The following is a 22,405-nucleotide window of genomic DNA, read 5'->3' on the forward strand; positions in this document are numbered from 1 at the left end:
AATCTTTGGGGTCCAACAATTTTCAGATACCTGAATCTCAGCTGGTCAGAAAGCTGCCTGTGGTTTCTGAAAGGAAGCATTGCTGCTATTCTTCAATTTGTAAAGTACAGAAAGAAATTATAACAACAAAGGTATCTTCTTATTTTCACTCCAAGCTCTCTAACACCTGGCTAGCAGGAATGGATAAATTTCTGCCACAGTGTTGACAGGATATTGTGATCCTCACCTGCTCCCCATCCTTCCCAGCTAAAGCAACAAAACCTTTACTTTTGCAACCTGCCTTTTCAACCTCAGCCAAGTCAGCATCACAGCATAAGGAAAGGAGAAGGTGCAGAGGAACAGCCATCCAGCCTGGAAGGGATGGGCCAGAATGGCCATAGGACACCCTACAAGGCAGAGCAGCCCCCCAAGTACAGCTGGGCCACCCCATGCACAGATTCCTTCACAGAGGATGCAGAGACAGGCGGGGCATCGATGGGGGAGAAAGGGAAATGGAGCATAAAATGACAACCGAGGGTTCCTCTGTCTGGTTTTGAAAAGTATAACAGCAAATTAAAACATAAATGGTAACCACTTAAGCAAGAGGAAAGCAGACCTCCCCCTTCCCCCTGCAAAGGTTGCTTTGACACGGCTATGAATGAAAATGTCAAACCTTTGACATTGATTTGTCGGAGTTGTCACCCCCTCTCGGGTCCTCCCCTCCCCTGGCGTGTCGCCAGCAACAGATCCCTGAACTGGGTTCGCAGCAGGGAGCAGGGAGGGGGAACAGCACAGCCCTGAGCAGGGAGGGAAACGACTGGAGCAGGGAGGGAAACGACTCGTGCCTTCACGGTGATGCCTCCTCCTTTATAAATTAGTTAGGCTGCTGTTAGCAGATAAAGAAATTATCTGATAGCTGTCGAGGCAGGCGCTGCGAGATTGCAGCTGAAGGGGCTAGAAGAGACATAAAGGAAAAAAAAAAATCAAAACCTTGCATTTCTTCTGCTTGTTGCCTCCTCCCTTTGAAGAGAAATCTGTTAGTTTTGCTTGGAGCTGAGACAGAACATTTTGGAGTCTATCCTTTTTTTTTTTTTTTTAAAAAAAAAAAAAAAAGGAAAGAGGGAATGGAGAGAAAACATGAGTGTGCACATGCCTGCACATCCACATTTACAGCTGGGCAGAGCAGCCACAACTTCCAGCCACACAAAGCCCAAACTGAAAGTTGCAGAGAGAGGAGGCAGCTTTGCTGAGCCCCAACAGGAATTACTGATCTCAGCAGAGCCAAAGTGAGATCGTTTTGGCAAAGGCTAACGCTGCTTTTCCACACTGGAAGCCAAGGAGAGGCTTCAGGTACCGGTGAAAATTAATTGCAAGCGATTTCCAATTTCAAAGGCAGTCATCTCTAATTCCGAAGTGGATTTTCATCCAGGAACAAAGCCACGTCTGCTCTCATTACTTCCGACTCTCAACATTCCTGGACTTACTCCCATGCATGCTGGGGTGGGTGGAGGGGTTTAGGAAAAAACTCTGGGTCAGATCCTCATCTCCAGTAAACCAGCAGAGCAATGCTCATTTACACCAGCTGAAGGCTGCGGGGACACATCTCATGCTTTGTCTTCTTCAAAATACATATTTTATGAAGTATTTACATTTCAATAAACCCAGTGGGAACTTCATTTTAAAAAGGGAAAAAAACCCCTCAACAAATTAAAAAAAAAAAAGATTCACAACACACACTCATCCTCGACAAAAACCCAAGAGATTTAAAAATTAAGCTAAGAATGGGGAAAAAAAAAAAGCAAACTCCAGTAACTTGTGCAGACCAAGTCAAAAGCTACAAAGACTTAGGGTAAAGGAACAGAAATGAGCAATGCTTAAGAGGCTCGGTGACAGTCCAACACACGCTGTCTTTCGCCCTCACACTGAATTAAATTGTCAGGATTATCACCATAATGCTCTGCTTATGAAGGGTAACGGCAATTTGTGCTGATGGCACTTGCTGCCTTGAGCTTCAAGCTGCCTTCCTGCATCTTCTCAGTAATTCATCAGCTCCCTGCTCTATCCCAGTGCCCCTTCTCCTCATCTGTGTGGGAAGAGCAGAGAGGTCGGATTGCCCCGTGCCCGTCAGGCACTCGCTGCCTTCCCTCTGAGGATGGGGGTCAGGGAAGGCAAATTATACTCCTTTCTGGCAAGTCCTTCATCTGAAGAACATAAAACAAACAAGCAAAACAAGAAAAGGCAATCCCCAGAGTTGTCTGGCTCTGAAAAGCAAAGGAAAAATAAATTCACATAAATCTCCTCCTGCTTATTCAGTCTTCAAGATTCCTGAAGACCATGGCCAGCTCAACAACAGGTCTCCTTAGCAGATGTAATTACCAGCCTGAGTGACACTTCCCTAAACTTGTTAAAAAACAACAGCATTGGATAAAAGCATTAACATTTAAAATAAAAAGGAAGGAAATTTCTCTCTCCTTCCTCTAACAATACCAAAATATTATAAAATAGAAAAACAGAACTTTCTACTTGGAGTTAAAAATTCACAATTATGTGGGATTTCACCTTTAAATGTCAGTGCTGTTTGTTACATGAAAAAAAACCCTGTCAGCTTAGCCTTCCATGTCTTGCTGGTGTCTGCTTAATAGATAGTTACCTGGGATGATGGATGGCTCTTTGTTAGACCACTAAATGGCTCACAGCCTAGAATAAGCCTGTATTTACTGCCAACATTTGTTTGTTTCAAGGATGCAAAACCAAATTCGATTCCAAGCAGCTCCACCCGACAGAAACACAAGAAATAAAAGGGAACTAATTTGTGCATGAGTTTACAGGGCTCCATCAACACTGCTACAACACTGAAGGGACTCTGGTGATGTTCTCAAACGCTGAGAGACAGCAGAGCGGGGAGCAAGGGGAGGCACAAACACCCAGCTGGCTGCTGAGGAGGCTGGAGATCCTGCCTAGCGATGCTGAGCAGCCAGTTCTGGGTTTTCTCTACAAAAAGACCATTGTGCAAGCAGAGCTGGACTAAAATCTCATCATGTGTCAGCCATCAGGTACCTAACTGCACACTGGGCTGGTTCTTACTGAGCCTGGCTTGCTCTCCTTGCTGCTACTCCCAAGTCTAAGCCAGAGCCAGGTAGGCTTGGAAGCACACCCCACTTTGGGTCTGCAGAGCCTACCCTCCCTTTTTGCCTGCCAGGACCACACTGGGCTCTCACCACTTGCCAAAGCCTCTCCTGTTCCTTTTACAAGCCACTTCAACAACACATCTTGGTCAGCTGCAGATATGACCCACATCTCCCCAGCAATTTCTCCCCCAGGTCTCTCCCAAGGGGCCAGCCAGCACCATCTCTGACAATATAGTGCCATGCAGGCAGAGGGCCAGGGACCATCTGACAGGCTTGTTTGACTTGTGATGTCCACATAGTCACCATGTGAACACAGGGCCAGAGAGAAAACAATGGAGTGCAAAGGATCTCTGACTATCCCTGCCCCTCACCACACACACTCACTCATGCACAACCTGTCAGGCTGATGATTTTCACACACTTCCCTCTTCTCCTTTTGCTAGTCTGGGGCCAGGCCTGGATCACGAGAATTAATAAATTCTTATTAAAACCTGCACGAGGCACAGTCCCGCTGAAAGTGCCACGGAAGGTTAATTAGCAAGGATGAGCTGAAACTTTTGTTGGCGTTTCTGACTCACTTAATCTTGTGAGAAGCCAGCAAGCTGACATATTCTGCCTCCGAAGGCGCCAGCACGAGCAGGCTGCTCCCGCGGCAGCCGATGCGCGCCGTCCTCCCGATCCGGTGGATGTATTCCGCAGGTGAAGCCGGAGCGTTGTACTTCAGGAAGGGGAAAAGAGCAATTAACAGGATGTTAATTAGAAACCACACACCCAGCCGGCTCACCTGGAACAAAAGGCACACCCCACACGCTGCACCTCCCGAGGAATTGGGCTGTTTGGAACACGCCTCATCCTCGGAACCATCACTCAGCCCCTCAGCCGCGGCGGTTTTTTGACATGTGGATGTGACATGTTGGCCAACTTTCAGATAATAGGACAGTTTTCCCCATCTCAGTGTCTCTCTCTGCCTTTTATATTTTATTTCTATACAGAAACCTGTTCGCTTCCCCTAAAAAAAAAATCAAATCTGATAAAATCTCACACCAAAAAGCACCCAGGACTGCCCACATGGAGCTGCCTGCTCTGCATTTGGGAGAAAAACCACAAAACAAAAAACAGCTGATGCCAATTTGGAATTCGGCTAAATTGCTTTGTTTGGATTAAAGCAAATCACAGCTGGTTACAGGGTAGAATAAATCTAAGAGAGAGGAGGGAGTGCTTTCAGCAGTCTATGATACAGGTAGCAACTGTCTTCCCCTGTCCAACTACCAGGTACCATGAAAATGTTCCTTAAAGACCCCCCAAATTTAGCACTGCCTCTCATTTACCTCACTGGGAATCAAAACTGCCCAGCTATTTGCAAGATCTGATAAAGGGTGACACATTTCCCTCCTTTTAACCTCCCCCTATTCTTTCCCCCCTTCCTCTCTTTCCTGGAAAAAAATGAACAAGCACAGAGAAACTGCTCAGAAATGAGCCCTCAGCAGTTTAACTGGAAAAAACCCAACAACCAAAGCCCACTCTAGTGTTTATACCTGTGCCCTCTGGCAAAGTTTCTACTGGCTAGAGGTGTGAGTAAGATGCTGTGAGCAATCTAATTGCTCCCTGCAGGTCCTTGCTCTTGGACACAGCTCTCAGGACAGCTGAGATTTCGCCTTCTGGACACACAGAAGTCTCCCAGGGCTTTAGGTAATTTGCACTGCGTTCTAACACTGGCAACTATATCTTTGGTTAAATTATATTAATATACAGATCTGGGAATTAAAGACTTCACTTCCACAGCCTTCATCGACTAGCTGGCTGCTACAATATCATTCTTTTTTTAAGAAACACAAAAATCAAATCAAATTTGTTACCTGAAGGGATGAGGTAGAAATTAAAAAGCTTTGTTGAGGCTCTGTGCCCTGTTCCTTTTACCCAGGTGTCACTTGATACATGTGAATCTCTGGATCAGTTTTTCCTCTATTCAACTAACCTTTTTTAATTATAAATCTTTTATAGAAATGAAACCTGTCTCATGCTCTCAGCCTCCTCTTTGAAACGACAGGCTGCTATTTTTAAGGTTCAATCCATCTTCCTTTGTTTCTATTTTTTTTCCCTAGGACTGTATTTCTGTCAACAGCAATGCAGCAGTGTGGGGTTTTGTTGGGCTTGTTTTCTTCAGGGAAAATCTGAACCATGCAGTTCTGGAAGCTGGATGCCTGCAGCTACTCAGCCCCAACCCAGCCAAGCCTTACTCAAAACACCCAGGTCACTGCACTGACACTAGTGGGCTACTCAATGTTTAACATCAGGAATGCACTTAAACTCCTCATGGAACTGCCTCCCCAGCAAGCTCAGGAAAACAGGAACAGAACTGCAAGAGATGGCCAGGATTTCACAAAATGTGGCTTCCTGGATAGGGAAATGGAGGGGGCTTCATCTCCAGCCAGGAGAAACTCTGGTAATACCAGAGTTATTAAAGAGAAAAACAGACCAAGGCTATCCTAACAAGGCTTTATCCTGGCAAAACCCAGGGTCCCAGTCCTGCAGTCAGGAACTTGTGGATCTCCCACACCTGCAGGCATCAGCACCAAGACCAGCAAACTGCAGGAAGGTTCTGGGAAGGGAATTCATGTGAGCAAGGCTGCAGTTAACACAGAGACACACAGAGCAAACCCACCTGTACGATCCACGTCACTTGAGGCAGGTCCAGCCCCCGTGCTGCTACATCCTTTAAAATTAATAAGGAAATCACTTTAGTAAAAATCCTTTGGAGGTATCAGCAGAGTGAGGAGTCTTCTGTGATGGCAACTATGTCTGAAAGCAACTGGCTATGTAAGTAGGAATTTTATGTGTCTAATTTGGACTGAAGGTCAGAAATAACACTGAGGGTTTAAAATGTAAGGATTGTTGGCAATCAAAAATGCAATGCAATCAAAAATGCACTACTATGGCCCAAAGCCTGGAGGACACAAACACCTATTTCAGGATGGTGATGTTGAGTTACATTGCATTTTGCTACAGCCCCTGAGAGAATCCACTGTATAAATGGCAGTGATACCTTTGGTTCTTCAACCAGTTTGTTTCACTGATGAAAAGAGATCTGCTCATGAGCACCTACTACCCAAACACAGAGAGGTAGAATTAAATCTCTAAAAGGCAGCACTAGTTCTCAGCACACCTTTATCCATAGCAAATCTAAGTACTAAAATCATGCTGCTTATGATGAATAGGGAAAAAAACCATAAAGGCCAATGGTCAAGAATCCCTGGCCTTGGGTGGAATGTCCAAAGATACACTGATCTCTACCTACAAATAATTAGTTGTTTCCTAGGTGATGGTCTGAAGTTGAGGAGCAGATGACTTGCAGGTCATCTGGCCCTAAAATAAAAGGCAAACAAACAATTTAGCAGAATCTGCAGGAAGCTGGAGCACAGCTTGAGGAAAGGGGACTTCAGCTATGCCTTAGAATTGCACCAGACTGGCTTTGATTTGGAGAAACAAAATGCAGCTACGAAGAAAAGAGTCTGAAGCTGCTGTCAAAGTGTTATCTGATGTGCCAGCTGGTGAGAAAACCCATCAACTTGGAGAAGGACTTGAATGAGACCCTTTAGTTATCCACAGCCAGATATCTCCAAAAACATACCCCCTTCTGAGAGAAAAGAGAGTTTAAATGCTATCCAAAACAGAGAGTGCAAACACATTTCAATCTCCCTTCTTGATTTTCTGTTCATTAGTAATGTCCTCACATACTCCTTGGATTTTACATTCACCAGGTGCAATAGCAGAGCAGGTGTGCAGATTTAACTCTGTTAGGAAATGTTTTGCAACACATGTATCTTTTAGCTAGTTGCAAAATAGAATATATTAAGGACGTAAGCAGGAGCTTAATGTACTAAAAATGTGTCAGCCACCCACTGAAGTGTTTTCATGCAACTCCCACACACGTTAAAAGAATGGGAAGCTGATGTTTTGGCAGCAAAGGCCTTCCCATAAGCACTAACCAGGCTGTTTTGTGGCTCCAACTGCAGTAAAAGAGGAGACACTTTCCACAGCGCCCACTCCGAAATAATGCACACTCGCGCTCCAACACGCTCATTAAGGAGTGACTCGTTCCCAGAGTCAGAATGAACAGATGTACAAAAAGCCATTTAAAGGAGGTTGGAGAAAATAAATCAAGGGAAGTCGGGAAGCGTGTACAGCAGTTACCAGGATAACAAGACTATAAACTCTGCAGCACGATCAGACAGGAGCGCTGACGGCTGATTCCGAGCTGGCTGGCTCTGTTCTTCCACGCTGACAAGGCTTTGGTCTTTTCCCTTACTGTGCTCTTCCTCACACCCAGGAGCTGAGGAAAGGCTGGCTGAGGAGAGGGCTCTGACCTTGGCACAGGGCAGTTTCCCCAAAATAAACCAACAACCAAGACACCCCTGTGGTCTGGAGCACCTCTAACATGAGAAGGAGCGGACAGCACTGGCAGGAGCCATCCCTCTCATCCACCCAGATTCTTTCCCTACTCTTCCAGGATAATTTTCTCAACATTTTCTCAACATAATTCCAACTCAACTTGGAAAATCACTGCCACAGTCAGCATTTTCATGTGCATTTGTCCAAGCTGAAAAGGTTCAATAAAAGCCTCATAAACAGCCAGGGAGAACATTTTAGGAGAAGGCTTTCTCCCATCACCAGCCTTGCATTCATGATCACTTTCACAGTGCCACCAACTCCACTCAGTTATTACTGACACACAACAACAGCTACTCTCCTGGGGGTTCCCCTGGCTCTCTTTCACAAGTCTCTTGGGATTTACTGGTAATTGGAGTGTTTTGCAAACTCTCAAAGATTCCTCAGTATCAGTCCACCTGTGTCTCCTCAAGCTCCTTTTCCTCAAAGACCCTGGAAGAGAGCAGCAAGGTAGGACTAGGGTAAAAAGTTTGAGTTGATTTGCTTTCCTCTGCTGGCTGAGCTCATGATTTTCAACTTCTCAGAATTTTAGAAAAATATTTGTGGGTCACCTTTCCAGGAGAGAGAACACAGCCCAAACAACAACAATCCAGTCTTACATTTATTCCACACACAGACACACTAACCTTCTGCCAGTACTCTTTCAAGAAGCCCAAGAGATTTCCAATGTACCACTGACCCCTCTTTTCCACTGCCTCAGATGGCACTGCCCCTTCCATGTGTGACCTCACACCACCATTCCTTAATTACAGGGAAATCAAGGATATGACACCTTGGCAGGTCGCTACTGCCTCCTTTCCATGAGCAACGGAAGGGCCAGTTCCGCAGTGCCCATCTCATGGGAGCAAAAAACCAAAACTAAACCTACACCAGTGCCATTTTAAAAGATAATCTGAAGCCTTAACCACGTTCCTGCCCTGATCCCAACTGCAAGGCACACAGGGGCACAGAATCAAGGAACAATCCACCTGAGGGATGCTAGAAAGGCTGAAATTTCTGCTTTGAATAATTCATGTTACCAGCCTGTGCTTGTGCTTGGGGGTACAAGAATGGGGCACAGGGGGTGGGTGCCAGGGAATGGAGGGCAAAAAGGTCACACCGAAAGCGAGTCCTGTCACTGCAGAAGATCAGAACCAACAGGGCCACAAAAGTTTTGCAAGGGCCTCGGTTTGCTCAGTCCCTCTCACACAATCTAATTAGGGCAAAGGAAATTGCTAAAGTTGCTTTTGAAAGACACTCAATGGTGAGGTCTTGAAGGCCCTGAGCTTGACAATTGGCTGCCTACATGAGGCCTAGAAGTACAGATGGAAGGCAGCTTGCTCAGGTGCCAGGCTGTCAGTTGGATTAAAATGACTCATTTATTTACCAAAGAACCTCACAAAGTGCTTTAGCTAACAGGCAGAGAGGGCCTAACGGCTCTCCAAGCTGGGGAAGAAGCTCTCGCGCCTTCCCGGCCTGCCAAAAGTCATTACTGCCGAGTGTGGAAAGCCATCAGCAGGGTAGAGACCCCCGTCGGCAGGGTGACAGATTGGGCTGCGTAATCAGAGGAGGAAGGGGAGAGCACAGAAGCTGTCAGAGGCGAAAGCTCTTGGCTGGGGCCGCCAGAAAACTGGCAAGATGAGTTAGCGTGACTGAGTAAACAGCAAACAATCTCCAAATGATCTTTCCTCCCTCCCTGGAAGAGATGAACTTGTTTAAAAGGCACATCCCAAAGGAAGCCACAAAGAACTTTCAGTGAAGGAGAGAGAAATAAATCTGGATGAGACCCTCTGAGATACATGGCCCTTCTTTATTTTCTTGTCTGCCAGCTTATATTGTCTGGCAAAAATATTTTATGGGCTATATTAATATACATATGACATAGAGCAAATTAATAAAAGGAACAGCAGGTCCCATTGCTTACTAGAGCGGAAAGATGGGTGGAGAACATGGCATAAGGGACAAGGGAAGGACAGCAACATTATTTGTGTTGCTCTTTTGTGAGCCAGGTTTCAAAATTTTGTGGGCACAAACCACGATTTTGCAGTGAAAAGAACAGAACCATCCCTCTGCAGAATTTTTTTTTTTTTTTTTTTGCTGATATGGAGAAGAGTGTTAGAAAAAGCAATGCCCTTAGAGGCAGGAGGTGGTCACAGAGCCTGGCTGCCCTTTGGACATCTGCGTTGGGGAGGCACCTGTAATGTGGGACTGGTGCAAAGTGTATCTCTATATTAAGGTGTCCATATGGTCCCCATTACTGTGGTAACAGGCCACCTCCTGCTTTCAATGCATTTGTCCTCCCAACATCTCTGTAAGATGGAACTGTGCTACTTTCCCCATTTTACAGGTGGGGAGTTGAAGCACAGGGAGATTTTGGACTCAAGACACGCAGCTCACTGTGCTTAACGTGCTGACCATGTGCCAGCTGAGGCAGAGTCACCAGCACTGGCAGGAGCTGCATCCCTGCCTTGCAGGAAATGCAAAGCAGCTTAGACTGAAGAGGAGGAGGAGGCTGACAATAAATGTGTTACCTTACACCACCCTCATCATGGCAATCCAGGTTACTCCACGTTATCTCCCGTTTATGACCATTACCTCCCATTTGTGACAGGTCAGGAGCAAACCCACAACCACTGCTGCTCAAGTGAAATGTGGCTACTTGCCTTGTCACCCCAATTCCACCAATTGTTCACCTGCACTGAGTCTGTGGCACAGCATGAAATCAAACCACATCTCCACAGTGTCTCAAGAGGGGAATCCCATCCACCAAGATTTCTTTATCCAAATTCTTCCTACTTTGTCAACAGTTGCACATTTCCTGACAGATTTTTCCTGTCACAGGCTGCATTTTCCCTTCAAACCTTCTCACCCAGGAATTGCTAGCCTTGTGATTGCAATGGTTTTGCTTTTTCTTTGTCTAAAATTGAGCGTTTACCTTCCTTCCAAACCCATTAATTTGGAATTTCAAAAACAAGATACGTATCTGACATTTCTCAGTTATGTGCATCAAGGACAACAAAGTTTAGCTATTTATTTTTCAGAATTTACCAAACACTTTTTATCTGCGAAACAATCTACACCACTGAATAATTTAAGCTCTATTCTCCTCCCTAGTTCTGACACTCAAGTATTACCTCTGTATACAAGGGAACCAAGTTACAGTTCCACTTATGCACTGCAAAGATGCATTTTGACCTTGATCAAATCACTGAAAGGTTGTACACACAAAGCAGGACCAGAAGGTAACAGGTAGAATTTTACAGGTGACATAATAAATAATTTGGCAATGCTAAATCAAGCACTCCTATATACACAGCACTCCTAGTTTGAACTGTGGGCAGAAAAAAGAAAAAATTCAGCTCCCCACACTCTGAAAAAATTGCAACTGGTTTCCTTTAAGAATAACATGCAGGAGAACAGAGAACAGGAGTCATTTCAGAGCTGGAGAGGGTTTCTCAGCTCTAATTACTCCCGATCGCTGTAATTTACAGGTTTGCAGTGGGTAGAAATCGCCAAGATTCACACGTTTTCAGATCAACAGCTGCCACTATTAGAGAGCAAATCGTGCAGCCTTCTGCACCACTGCAGCAGCCTGTGGCCCTGGCAGGTCAGGAGCGAGAGGCAAAGGTGCCACCACAACCCAAGGGTGCCAGCAAACTTCAGCAGAGGACAAGAATTTCACCCTCAGCACCCTTGGAAGGAGCTTGAAGGGCACAAGGCAAGGAGAGCAGCAGAGCATGTGCTTTTCCTTCTCTGGTTGGGCTCCCCTTTCCACCTCTGCAGGTGGTTGTTTTTAACCTTGGGGTATTTATTCAGATGGCAAATACCACATTCCATCCAGTTTTCCTAGCAGTTCTGGGGCACACTACAAATCAGGATTGCATTCTACTGGCTGCATGTAGGGGGCTAGGCTCCAGCTTCAAAGGAACAGATTTTTCCAGACATAAGACCAAGCAAAATACTTGGTGGTCTCTAATATAAGACATACAATTCTTCCTGTATATGGTAACTCAGCAGAAGATCATGTTAATAGTTTTCAAAGAAGGCCCCGTCCTTACTGAACATGTGAGATGCAGAAAAAAGAGATGACTTTCCTCAAGGTCAGACAGTGAGCTGGAATTAAAGCTCAGTGCCAATTCCTCTGGTTTCCCTTAGGGAACAGACCATTAGTGTGGAGCTCCAAAGTGACTCCAAGTTACTCACAGTGCAAAGCAAGATGCCAGTCTTGGATTTTAGGAACTCCTGGAAGACCTCTGTCCTTTCCTAGAAGATTGAAAAGGAAGAATTAAAAGACTGCTTATGCACATTACAATCAAACACAAAGCAAATTAGCTAAGGTAACAATTTAACTGTGTCTTGCTCACTAGATCATGTACAGATCCAAAAGCAAAGGAATTGGCCTCACAAGTGCCAGACTCTTACTACAAATGGAAAAATCTGTGGCACACAGGTGTGGTCCCAGGTAGAAAGGCAGTGTCTGGGGAAGCCTGGATGCATTTGGGCAAATCAGAGCAGCCAACACCTCCACGATTTGCACAGAAGCAGAGCCTGTGTGTGCCAGCAAACAGGAACTGTTTTACATGGAGAGGGGATCCACAAAGGATTAGGCAGCACCAACAGAAGGACTGGCACACTTTATGGGCAAGACAGGCTTTTGTGGAAACAAGTAAAGCTGGACATGTTCACTGCTGTCTGTCCAGTCACACGATGGGCAGGATAAGCCCATTTTGTTGACACAGTGATATAATCACATCACAAGAGATCAGCCTCATCATGTGCCCAATGGGGCATGAACACAGCCACTGCTCTGACTCTGGAATTACTGAGTGTCAGGGATGCTCAGCTGCACAGTGAACTGCTGTGGGACAAGGCTTCAAAGTAACAGGGCAGGGGAGATGGCCAGAAATCCCTGCCCAAGGGGAAAGGAGGCACCTTCCCATGCTTTCCCTTCTACTGGCAAAGGCCACCAATGGGGCTGATGACACTGGGATGGAGGCTGCTCCTTCCACCAGGGTCAGAGGCAGCCTTGTCCCCATCTCTGCCCTGCACCATCACAGCTCCTGTAGCCCCCACTCCTTACGTGAGTTCAGGCCCACAGGCAGTGCCATCCACAGCACCCAGATCCCAAATTACCCCCAGCAGTCCCTGAGCCATTAAAGGGAACTGCAGGAACCCAGTACAGCCCCTCAGCTCCCTTCAAAAGCCTTCTGCTTTGTCAGTCCCCAACCCTTCCCAAGCACATTCCAATTATTTTAACTAACAGCTTTGGGTTGTGTTTTTTTCCTTGAGGAAACCACAAAAACTGACCCTACAACTCATATTACATCACAATGATATTTGCTATCTCTGAGCACCAACAATCAAAGTTCTCAGCAGAACTTGGTCTTCACTTGCCAATACCATCTCTGCACCTACACTCCCTTTCCTGCTTGCTTTCCAAAATATCCTTATTTCCGCGTTTCAAGCCTTTCCCTGGAGTTCTGCCTAGGAGCTAAGTGTTACATTGATGATAGAGGAGAAACCTTACACACTTGACTCCCAGCTAGAGGTGCTGTTCCAGAAAAGAGGGAAACTTGGGCCTTGCTGACACACTGAACCCTCTGCTGACAAAAATTAAAGAAGAGAGCACGCTGTATCTTGTTGACAATGACAGCAGCCGTGCTCAGCAGTACCATATGGGATCCACAATTTAGCTCCATTAATGCTCTTAATTTGAAGACATCAAGCACTAATTACACACTGGGTACTAAAAAGGCAAAACCCTTCCCCTGGTGCCAGCTACTTAGTGGTGTTCTGTTGGCTTAACAGCTGGTCAGGGTAGAGTTGGGCCAGACCAGGCCTGCTCACTTGCTCAGGCAGGCAGGTTGAGGAAAGGCCAGACTGCAGGGACAGCAAAGCACATGTTTCTGGTCTCCACAGGATGGGAATGAGCGAGAAAAACAATGGCTCTTCACCTCTTGCTTCATCAGAAGAGCTTTATTCATTTACCATCTCTGCTGTGCAGCTCAGAGTAGAGCAGCAGCTCTCTCCATCACAGACCAAGGGCAGGATCTGGGCCTGAACTTCCAAGGGAGGTCTCAGCTATTGTGAGAAACTCTGCAGTGACAGTTCATCTGACACTCTCCTCCTGGCCTCTCAGCCCTCTGTAGCAAGGCCCAACCTCTCCAAAAGGTCCAAAACTATTTTGGGGTAATCACTGTTACAATGCTATTATTCCATCCCAGGGAAAACAGCACTCTGTCAAGACACTGCTCTTCAAAACCAAAGCCAAACTGCTCCAGCCTCATTTAATGGGGACAACTTATTAGGTAATAATGTTTTGGGGCTTGAAAAAGGTTTTCCTTTGGCATTAAAAGTCTGTCTTGACTGCAAGAGAGAGAAACACAGAGACATAAATGGTTTAGTGCACCCACTGGGAATAGAGAATGGCTGCTCTGCCTGCTGAAATAACACATTGGCTTGTTCAAGTGTGTTTTTCAGATACAGCTACCAAGATACTTTCCAGAAATGGGACAATATCTTTATTCTCATTAGCAGATGGAAGACTGAGGCCCCTAGAGGTGAAATGACTCTCTGTCCTCTCTTCTGCCCTCCTCCCCAAAATAGCCACATAATAAATCATAGGGAAAAAGGAATAAAACTGCAGATCCTGACATTTTGAGAGTGCTTACTTCCTGTTCCATGTTGCCGTGCAGACGTAGAAAATGTAAGCTCACAGAAGAGAGGGGTGAACGTCCAGGTTGTTCTGACTCTGGCCCTCCTGAAAGGACCTTTACAAGGAGCTCGTGGTAGAATTCCACTTGTTCACAGCTGGAGAAAAAGATGATCATCTTGTGGCGCTTTTCAAACTGCAAGAACAAGAGAATTGCACATGACCACTTCCAAAGGCCTCTCCCAATTCCCCGATCATGAAAAGATCCAGGTGGTTTACACTTCTGGAGATATAATTATCTGGGAAAGGATTACAGAGTCTGACACCAAACAGAGAGCCCTCAACAGAAGAATGAGTACATGCATGAAAGACACAACAGCACCTCAGCTCTCTTGTGGTTCAAGATGCACTTCAAAGCCCTGGATCTAATCCATGCTATCCTCAACAGAGGAGAAGATAAAGGAGCTGGAAAGGGCAAAGGGCTACTTAATAATATAAATGCAAACAGAGTCTCACCTTGCATTTCTGCAGGATAAAAGCTGCTAACGTGACAAGCCTCAGTTTGCTGGGGACCATCATGACATACTGCTGGAGTGTCTCTGGAACAGCAAAGTTTTCCTGCTCCATGCAGTTCAATGAACTGCTGGCTTCCCTGTCTGTTTGTGATGCTGGCTCAGGCATCTTCTGGATTTCATCTGCTACGGAGATGCTGACAGGGTCATTCAAGCTGATATCAGCCAGGCGTGTCACTCCTAAACCACAGAAATGAGAGACACGTGAGGCCCAGTCTGGCCTGGGATGATGAACTCACACAAAAAACCAACTAACACAATTCCAGTGAAAAGGAGTGGAGGGCAAGAACCCAGTGAGCCACCCTCAGACAAGGGCAGCACCCTCCCACAAACCTCAGCCTTTTTAAGGCTTAGCTACTGTGGACTCCACCAGAACCTTGACAAGACACTACTCCAGCTGACTGTGCTATTTCACAGTACATGAATGTCTTTATGGACAGACAGCATTTGGCAGGCCTACTTTTAAATGTGGGTGGGAAAATCCCAGCAGATCTTCACTCTGCCAAGAGTGCAGGAGTCAGAAGGCCTGGTTCAGCTCCTGCCTCAGCAGCTTGTGTGGTACAGAGCAAAGCACACAACAGCTCCCTTGCAATTAGCTTTTTGCCTTAATTCAAATGCCTGCATTTGTATAGCAAACAAATGAACTTTCAGGTTCATGGTAACTTTGCTAAGGAATTTGGGAGACATATGTGGAGACCATGGAAATACATACACTGACAGAAATTCCAGTAATAAAGGAAGTGCCATAAGCCAAAGAAATTAACAGAAATTAACAGGAAATTAATTCCACTCCTGCAAAGGGCTTCAGACTGAGCTGTAATAGAGGCAGACTCAATCAACTATTCTGCAGTTGCCTGTGCATTATCCAGCTACAAGAGCCTCCATCTGTCCATAACCCACCTTCAGTGAGGGTGGCTGAGAGCAGCACATTCTGACGTGTCTCTCTCTCAGCATTTAAAGCATTGAGTATCACAGCCACATCCTTCTCAAAACCCAGGTCCAGGATCCTACAGAGACACCAGAGATGGTTAAAGGTGCTGTAGGAAGGAGAAAGTCTTAATACTGCACGACATCTTTGCAATGAATAATTGCCCAACAATCTGTCCAAAATGGGTATTTCGTCCTAATCCCAGACATCTGGTACTTGGCTGAGGCCACTGAGCATGAATGGATTAAAATCACACCCTCTCATCATTTAAAAAAATATTTAGTGAATTATGATGCAGAGAGTATTGTAATAATTCTCTGTACCTGAACACTTAGAAGTTTACCTGTCTGCTTCATCAATGATCAGCCACTGAGTGCGACGGAAATGAATGCATTCCGTGGACCTGATGTGATCAACCAGGCGGCCAGGAGTGGAGATGAGGATATTGATCCCTTTCCGTAACCTGTGCAGATTTAAAAACAAAAAATAAAACCCAGGTAAGAGAAAGAAAAGAAAGAAAAAACAATTCCATGCAGGTTAGCATGGAATAGGACCCTGAGTGAGGAACTGGAACCTACAGAGGGAAAAAGTGCCACAGTAAAATCAGGGACAGCGCATTCTCACTGATAAAAACTGATTTGTTTTGCCCAGCTAAAATTTATCCTTGATCATCACTGATACCCTGATACTCAGAAGCACACTCAGTGCTAAGGACAGGCTGGAAAGAAATAATAATATTAAAAAAAAAAATATAACACACCCAGCTAGGTTTTCTTTTCTAATTGAGTACTTGTTTTACTGTCAAGAGTAAACTTCTTTTTGTGTATGATTATATAGAGAGAAATGAAAATTCCATTTTGGATTACCAGCTTACAATTCAATTCTTGAAAAGGGGAAAGAAAGGAATTTTTAACACCAGGAAATCTCTTCTCCAGAAAGCAATTTCCCCCATAACAAATACAGTTGGTGGTAAGCAAATACAGGTGTTTGTCAGAAGAGGGAAAAAGAAATACTGACACAAGAGCTCATCTTCTCAGAAGGCTCATCAACATTTTAGAAATAGATTCAACTGGGGGAAGTGAATGTTTCCTGCTGACCCAGCCACTGTGCCTGTGTAAGATCCAGGGGATCACAACCTGATCCAGGCTCACCATCCGCCCTCCCAGTAAGAAAAACTAAACAAGAGTAGCAGATAAGGAGTCTGTAGAGCAGAAGGACCCAAAATACAATTTAAGAAGTTGGTTTCCTACCTGGCTTTTTCTGATTTTCTCTTTTCTCCCCCCATTAGCACTCCAGGCACAATCCAGGTAAATGGCTACAGAAAAGAAAACCAAGACCAGCAATGATTCTTCTTAATAACAAGACAAAGCCTAATAAAAAAATGATGTTTCTTGGCAAAAGAGAGAGGATGGGGCTGACAGCAGTGTGCATGTGATGTGATCACAGCTCCAGCACTAAAAAAAAGACTTGTAAGTCTCTTTTTAAGACTTATAAATTTATAAGACTTATAAATAATGAGGAAGTACCCTATTATTCCAAAGAAAAATGAAGAGGGGGTGGAAATATGGATCAGATAAATAAATGATTTAAACACCTTCTAGCCCAATGGTAAGATACTCTGCCTCAATTACAAGGAAAGCACTATCATTTAATGATTTTAAAAGCCTTCTCATTTCTCCAGTCATTCAGCTGGCAAAGCAGTTCCCCAAGTCCTGCTCCCCATCTGAAACCCATCTGTCCAGTATTAGTTTCAGTAAAACGGTCCTTGTCACCACGAGAGCTTCCATTCATAACTCAGCCTGAGACAATGAAAGGTATTTCTACAAACAAATGGCTGTGAAAATCAACTGTGCTTGTTTATCAGCACATGTGCAACTAGGGTGCCATAATTAATCACTTAATTGCTCATGTAATAATTTAAAACATGCCATAGGGAAATCACACACTTAAACACATTTATCTTTAAGGACCATACATCTTTCCAGGTGCTGGATTTCATTAAACCTCCAGCTGAATTCACAGGAACTGAAGTTGTTTAGCTCCTTACAGGAGCACAGAGAACACAGAGCATTGAATTCTTACCTTAAGTAGTTTCTGGATTGTATCAAAACTTTGAAGTGCAAGCTATGGAAATCAACAAAAGAAAATGAGCTCTGACAAAGTCTCTCTGGACTGAAAAGCTGGATTACAAATCCTTATGGCACAAAAATCTGTAAATTAATCTAGTTATGTTTATCAGAATTCTAAATGCATCCTTAGTTTTTCTTTTCTGCTTATTAATTTTTTTCCTCTTGAATAATCTCTCTTTTATTGTATTTTGACCTGCTCAAAAATCTCTCTACTGGCTCAGCTCCATGAGCCAGCTCTCAGGACAAGAGAGACTTCTGCTGGCTTCTGTGAATGCCCTGAGGAGAAAACAAGCTACAGGCACAGATGATTTTGCTCCAGAGGAAGAATAAAAGAGAAAATTATAGAAATTCTGGGAAAAAAACCACCATGAAAAGGAAACACAAGTCAATTCTCTTCTGGCAGTCCTCACTGTTCCTCACCTGACCCACAGAGTGATTGTGCAACTGGATCTTTCTGCATTTCTTTTCTCAAGGAAGGTTATTGCTTCCATTCCAAAGTAATACCAATTGTAATCACAAATTATCTTCCCAAGTACTCTCAATGGCAGCCCTTTAAATGAGCTCACACACAGTTTCCTCCATGCTTAGTATTCACATAGCATCCTAAAGAGGCAGTAAGTTGTTGCTGTAAAAATTTAAATAGCTTCAGAGCCTTCTCCTTTCAGGTAACAGAGCAGAGATATTGCACTGCAGGCTGCATAAAATATTGGACCCCAAATGAGATACCTGCAATCAACTCTCCACATGGAAGTTATTATCATTTGACATACCAAACAAAAATAAAAAAGGTTGATAACCTCTTCTGACACTGCCTTTGCAGTTGCAAATAATATAAATTAAATAGAAGAGTTCAATGGAGAAACCAACTCTTGGAGGCCCCAGCTTCAGCATTCACTTATGGATTTGAATAAACAGCTTTGAAAATGAAATACTTGTATAAAGCTACACATATGCAAAGCTGAATTCATTGGTTTTACTCATTCCCCCTGTAGGAGGTCTGCACTGAGCCAGAGAGCTCCTCCAGCCTCCACAAAGATTTCCAAGTGCAGGAGGAGAACTGAGAAACTCCTTTCTTACTCTGCTTGGCACTGAACAAAAATGACAACACTTTCTGTGAGGGCAAGATCTCAGCAAAAGGACTGACAGCGTTTTCTGATGTGGGGAGCTCTGGTGGACCCACATCTACACCCCCAAAGATCAGTGTTCAGACAGATGGAGAAAGGAAGAGGCACCTACCTCCCTGGTTGGGACGAGCACGAGCGCGTAGGGGCCATCGCTGCGCTGCAAACACACAAGAGCAGGGCTCTGAGAGAAGGCAGCACTGAGCAGAGCCCTCCACACCCCCTGCTCTCAGCCAGCACTGAAGGGCTTCAGTGCAACTTTGTACATGACATTTTTGGGTATTTCTGCCCCCTTGATTTTATAAAATCAAGTTTTCATGTATCAATCCTACACTGCCTTCTTGCCCCTGCTGGGAAAGCTGCTAACAGCCAAAGCCAACATTTTATTGCACACACATTGTTTCACTCCTGTGCTCCTGAGCTGCAGGGATGCTCTCCTGCTTGATGCACAGCAACAATCTGTAGGTAGGAATGACAATCCAGGATGGGCTGGAAATGCTTCAACCCTTCAGTCAGGATGATCTCTTTCCACAAAATGCACAAGATCTGCAGCAGCATTTTCTGGTGTATGATCCAAACTGGGAGCATTACCCAATCCCACTCCAGGCCAAAGATTACCTAAAGACATGGCAGTAACCTTTGCTTTCAGTTCTTCCAGACCATTTCTTCTGCTCTCTACCTTCTCCACCCCTGATAATTTAGCCCATTTCCAATTTATCCTGCAGCTTGGAGCAATGGGGAGTGGCTAACACTGATCTTGTACCATCCACACCTCAACAGAACTGGGAAATCCCATCTGTCACATGTACAAAAAAAGGAGAACGTGGATTGCTTGTATGAAAAAGAGACAGCAATGACTACAGGAGCTGGATTTTATTTTTATTCATCTTAGTATCAAAAGCAAATTTATTTAGTGCTGTTGGACCTACCTGTATTTTGGATTCCATTCCTTGCAAAGACTGCACAAGTGGAATCCCATAGGCAAGAGTTTTACCTTTTTGGAAGGGAGAAAATAAGAAAACTTTCCATTAAAAAAAAAAGAAACAAGTGGCAATTACAGCACTCCAGCAAACCAAAGCCCCATTTGTCCCACCATTCTTAAACTGCAATCACAGTCTGGAAGAGTTTCTATTACGTAGAAAGTTTTCAGAATGGAAGATTAACAGGCAATTCAATAAAGGGTCAATTGGAAAAGAGGGGTGGTGCTATCCCACTAACATCTACCTAAATAAATGGAGTTAACACACCCTAAGGAAGGACAGTGACAGCTCAACACTGACCTGAACCAGTCTGAGATCTCACCAGGGCATCTCTGCCTTGCAGGAGCACAGGAATGGTTTGCTTCTGAACACTGGGTGACAAACAAAGCAGGGCAGGAATTGCAGATAGAACACAGGAGAGAATTCCAAGATTTTAACACACAGTGACTGTCTCAAAATTCTTTACCCCAAATTCCTCATCTCTGCTGTGCAGCTACATCAGCTGAGGTGATTTCTAAGGAAAGCCACTGGATAGGCACCAGATCAAACCAGATGGGTTTATGATTCAAGTGCCAAACTAGAAGGCAGGAGTCCCAACAGCAAACAGGACAGTGGTACTGTGGCCTTCACAAACCCATTAAATATAATGAAATAATCACAGGTGATTGGCTTTTAGGGGTAAACTGCACAGTTTTGATATTAATTTGCTTACCTGGTCATGCTGCATATGTTTAGGACAGTGTTTATTGTGGAGATCTAGAGAGACAGCAAAGAGAAATAAAGGTTTTATTGTCAAACTGTTCCTTTTGGTACTTCTTGTACTGCTAAGACAGAACAAAACCCAGAAGACTGACATTTATTCTCTACATAACTGGTCCATAAAGTTCCCATCTCCTCAAAATACTTCTTAGTTAATCAGAATTACACCACTGCTGGTTTTCTGTGGTTTTCTGGTATTACAGCTGCAAACAGTGAAGAGGTCAGGACATGGACCACCACCCTGAGTGGCAAAATCAAGTGAAGTATCCAGGTCACCACGAATAAAGTCTTTCTGACCTTCCCCCCACCCAAAATCCCCAAGTTTCTGAGGCATGCAGCCCTCCTGCCACTCACCAGATGTGGGTGGAGGTCCAGCTGGCTGAAGGAATCTGTAGTGAAAACATTTTCCTGCACCTGCTGCACTTCTTTTCTGAGTTAGGGGAAACAAAACCAAAACAAACAGGAGGGTTAAAAATGATACAACAGCATTCTACATAATCAGCAACAAACTTCATTTCATTACCAAGAAACTGCTCTGCCAAGCAAGGACAAGAATTCAAGACAATGAATTTCAAGGCATAGCAAAGGGTTTTTTTCTCTCCCATTTGTCTAAAATACCTGTGAATTTCTGGAATGTCTGGGTTGTTTTTAAACAGGCTGGATGTCTTGATGAAAGGTTTGTTCTTCTGGCTTTCATTCTGTTTGTCATTCAGCTGCTTCTTAGGAACAGTTTTTTGTGATGAGCTTCCCTCCTCCCTCCTGTCAGCCTCCGTGGCACCTTTCCTGACGGTGTTTATGGATAATTTACGTTTGCGTTTCACGGGTGGGTTTCCATGTGGTGACTGCAGCTTCCTTTTCAGAGCACCAGACTGCTTTAAAGTGAAACAAACCAGTCAGCAGCGACACACAAACATCAGCCCACAGCAGAGCCTTATTTTTGGAATCCCCCACTCCATGACTAAAGAAACCAAAGCTGGTTTCTGCAGCTACACAACTCCTACCCCAACAGATCCACCACCGCACCCGAGACCTCTGACACTGCTGAAATGCCATGAGCAACATGAAGCCCTATCTAGTGCTCAGCCCTAAAGGATCCCATTCAACTCCTCCAGTGGCTGCGCAGAACATTCTTTAAAAATCTCTCTCAGAAGCATTTTAAAGCCTCTGCAGAGGAAGCAGAGGGCTGGGAGAGCATCGCGCACAGCCCGTCAGAGGGAACGCGGTGAGTCAGGGCAGCGCCGTCCGCCCGCAGCTCCTGGGGCTCGGAGGAGCCGGATCCCCGGGGATCGGGGAGCCACCTGCGAGCCCCGGTGTCCGACCAGCCCCGGCTCGGGCGGGGGAGAAGCCAAAAGCTCCATTTAACAACTTGCCGGACGCTGCCTCCCCGCCCGGTCACGGTCCCGGTCCCGCAGCGTCCCGTGTGCCGCGTCCTATGTCCCCACACCCCAGACCCCACACTCCACCCCTTCCCTTCCCTTCCCTTCCCTTCCCTTCCCTTCCCTTCCCTTCCCTTCCCTTCCCCTCCGCCCGTACCCTGCCGAGGCCGCGCATCCCCACGCCCGCCGCCATGTCCCGCCCGCTCCTCCGCAGGGCCCCGGGGCCGCCTCCCGCCCGCCCTGCCCGGCCCGTGCGGGCGGCGCGGCGGCGGGTGCGGAGCCTCCCCCGAGACCGGAGCCCTCCCGGCTCCCCGCCCACCCCGCGGCGCTGCGGGGGCTCCGTGAGGGCTCTCCGC

At 45.4% G+C, this 22,405-nt stretch overlaps 1 protein-coding gene across 1 annotated transcript in view; it reads right to left on the bottom strand.

Moving 5' to 3' along the window:
• DDX31 (DEAD-box helicase 31) overlaps positions 1-22,405 on the bottom strand; it is a 44,384-nt gene that overhangs the window by 21,653 nt on the left and 326 nt on the right. The window contains 16 exon segments of the mRNA XM_041474842.1: positions 3,686-3,825; positions 5,770-5,820; positions 11,736-11,795; positions 14,204-14,380; positions 14,701-14,936; positions 15,657-15,763; positions 16,028-16,147; positions 16,935-16,999; positions 17,767-17,808; positions 19,050-19,094; positions 19,864-19,928; positions 20,215-20,285; positions 20,627-20,670; positions 21,028-21,103; positions 21,292-21,545; positions 22,207-22,405. The exon segment at positions 22,207-22,405 is cut by the window's right edge and continues 326 nt beyond it. Of these exon segments, the coding sequence (XP_041330776.1) occupies positions 3,686-3,825; positions 5,770-5,820; positions 11,736-11,795; positions 14,204-14,380; positions 14,701-14,936; positions 15,657-15,763; positions 16,028-16,147; positions 16,935-16,999; positions 17,767-17,808; positions 19,050-19,094; positions 19,864-19,928; positions 20,215-20,285; positions 20,627-20,670; positions 21,028-21,103; positions 21,292-21,545; positions 22,207-22,405 (1,752 nt within the window).

The sequence above is a fragment of the Pyrgilauda ruficollis genome, unplaced genomic scaffold (assembly GCF_017590135.1).
Source record: "Pyrgilauda ruficollis isolate IOZ18807 unplaced genomic scaffold, ASM1759013v1 scaffold34, whole genome shotgun sequence".
Taxonomy (NCBI): domain Eukaryota; kingdom Metazoa; phylum Chordata; class Aves; order Passeriformes; family Passeridae; genus Pyrgilauda; species Pyrgilauda ruficollis.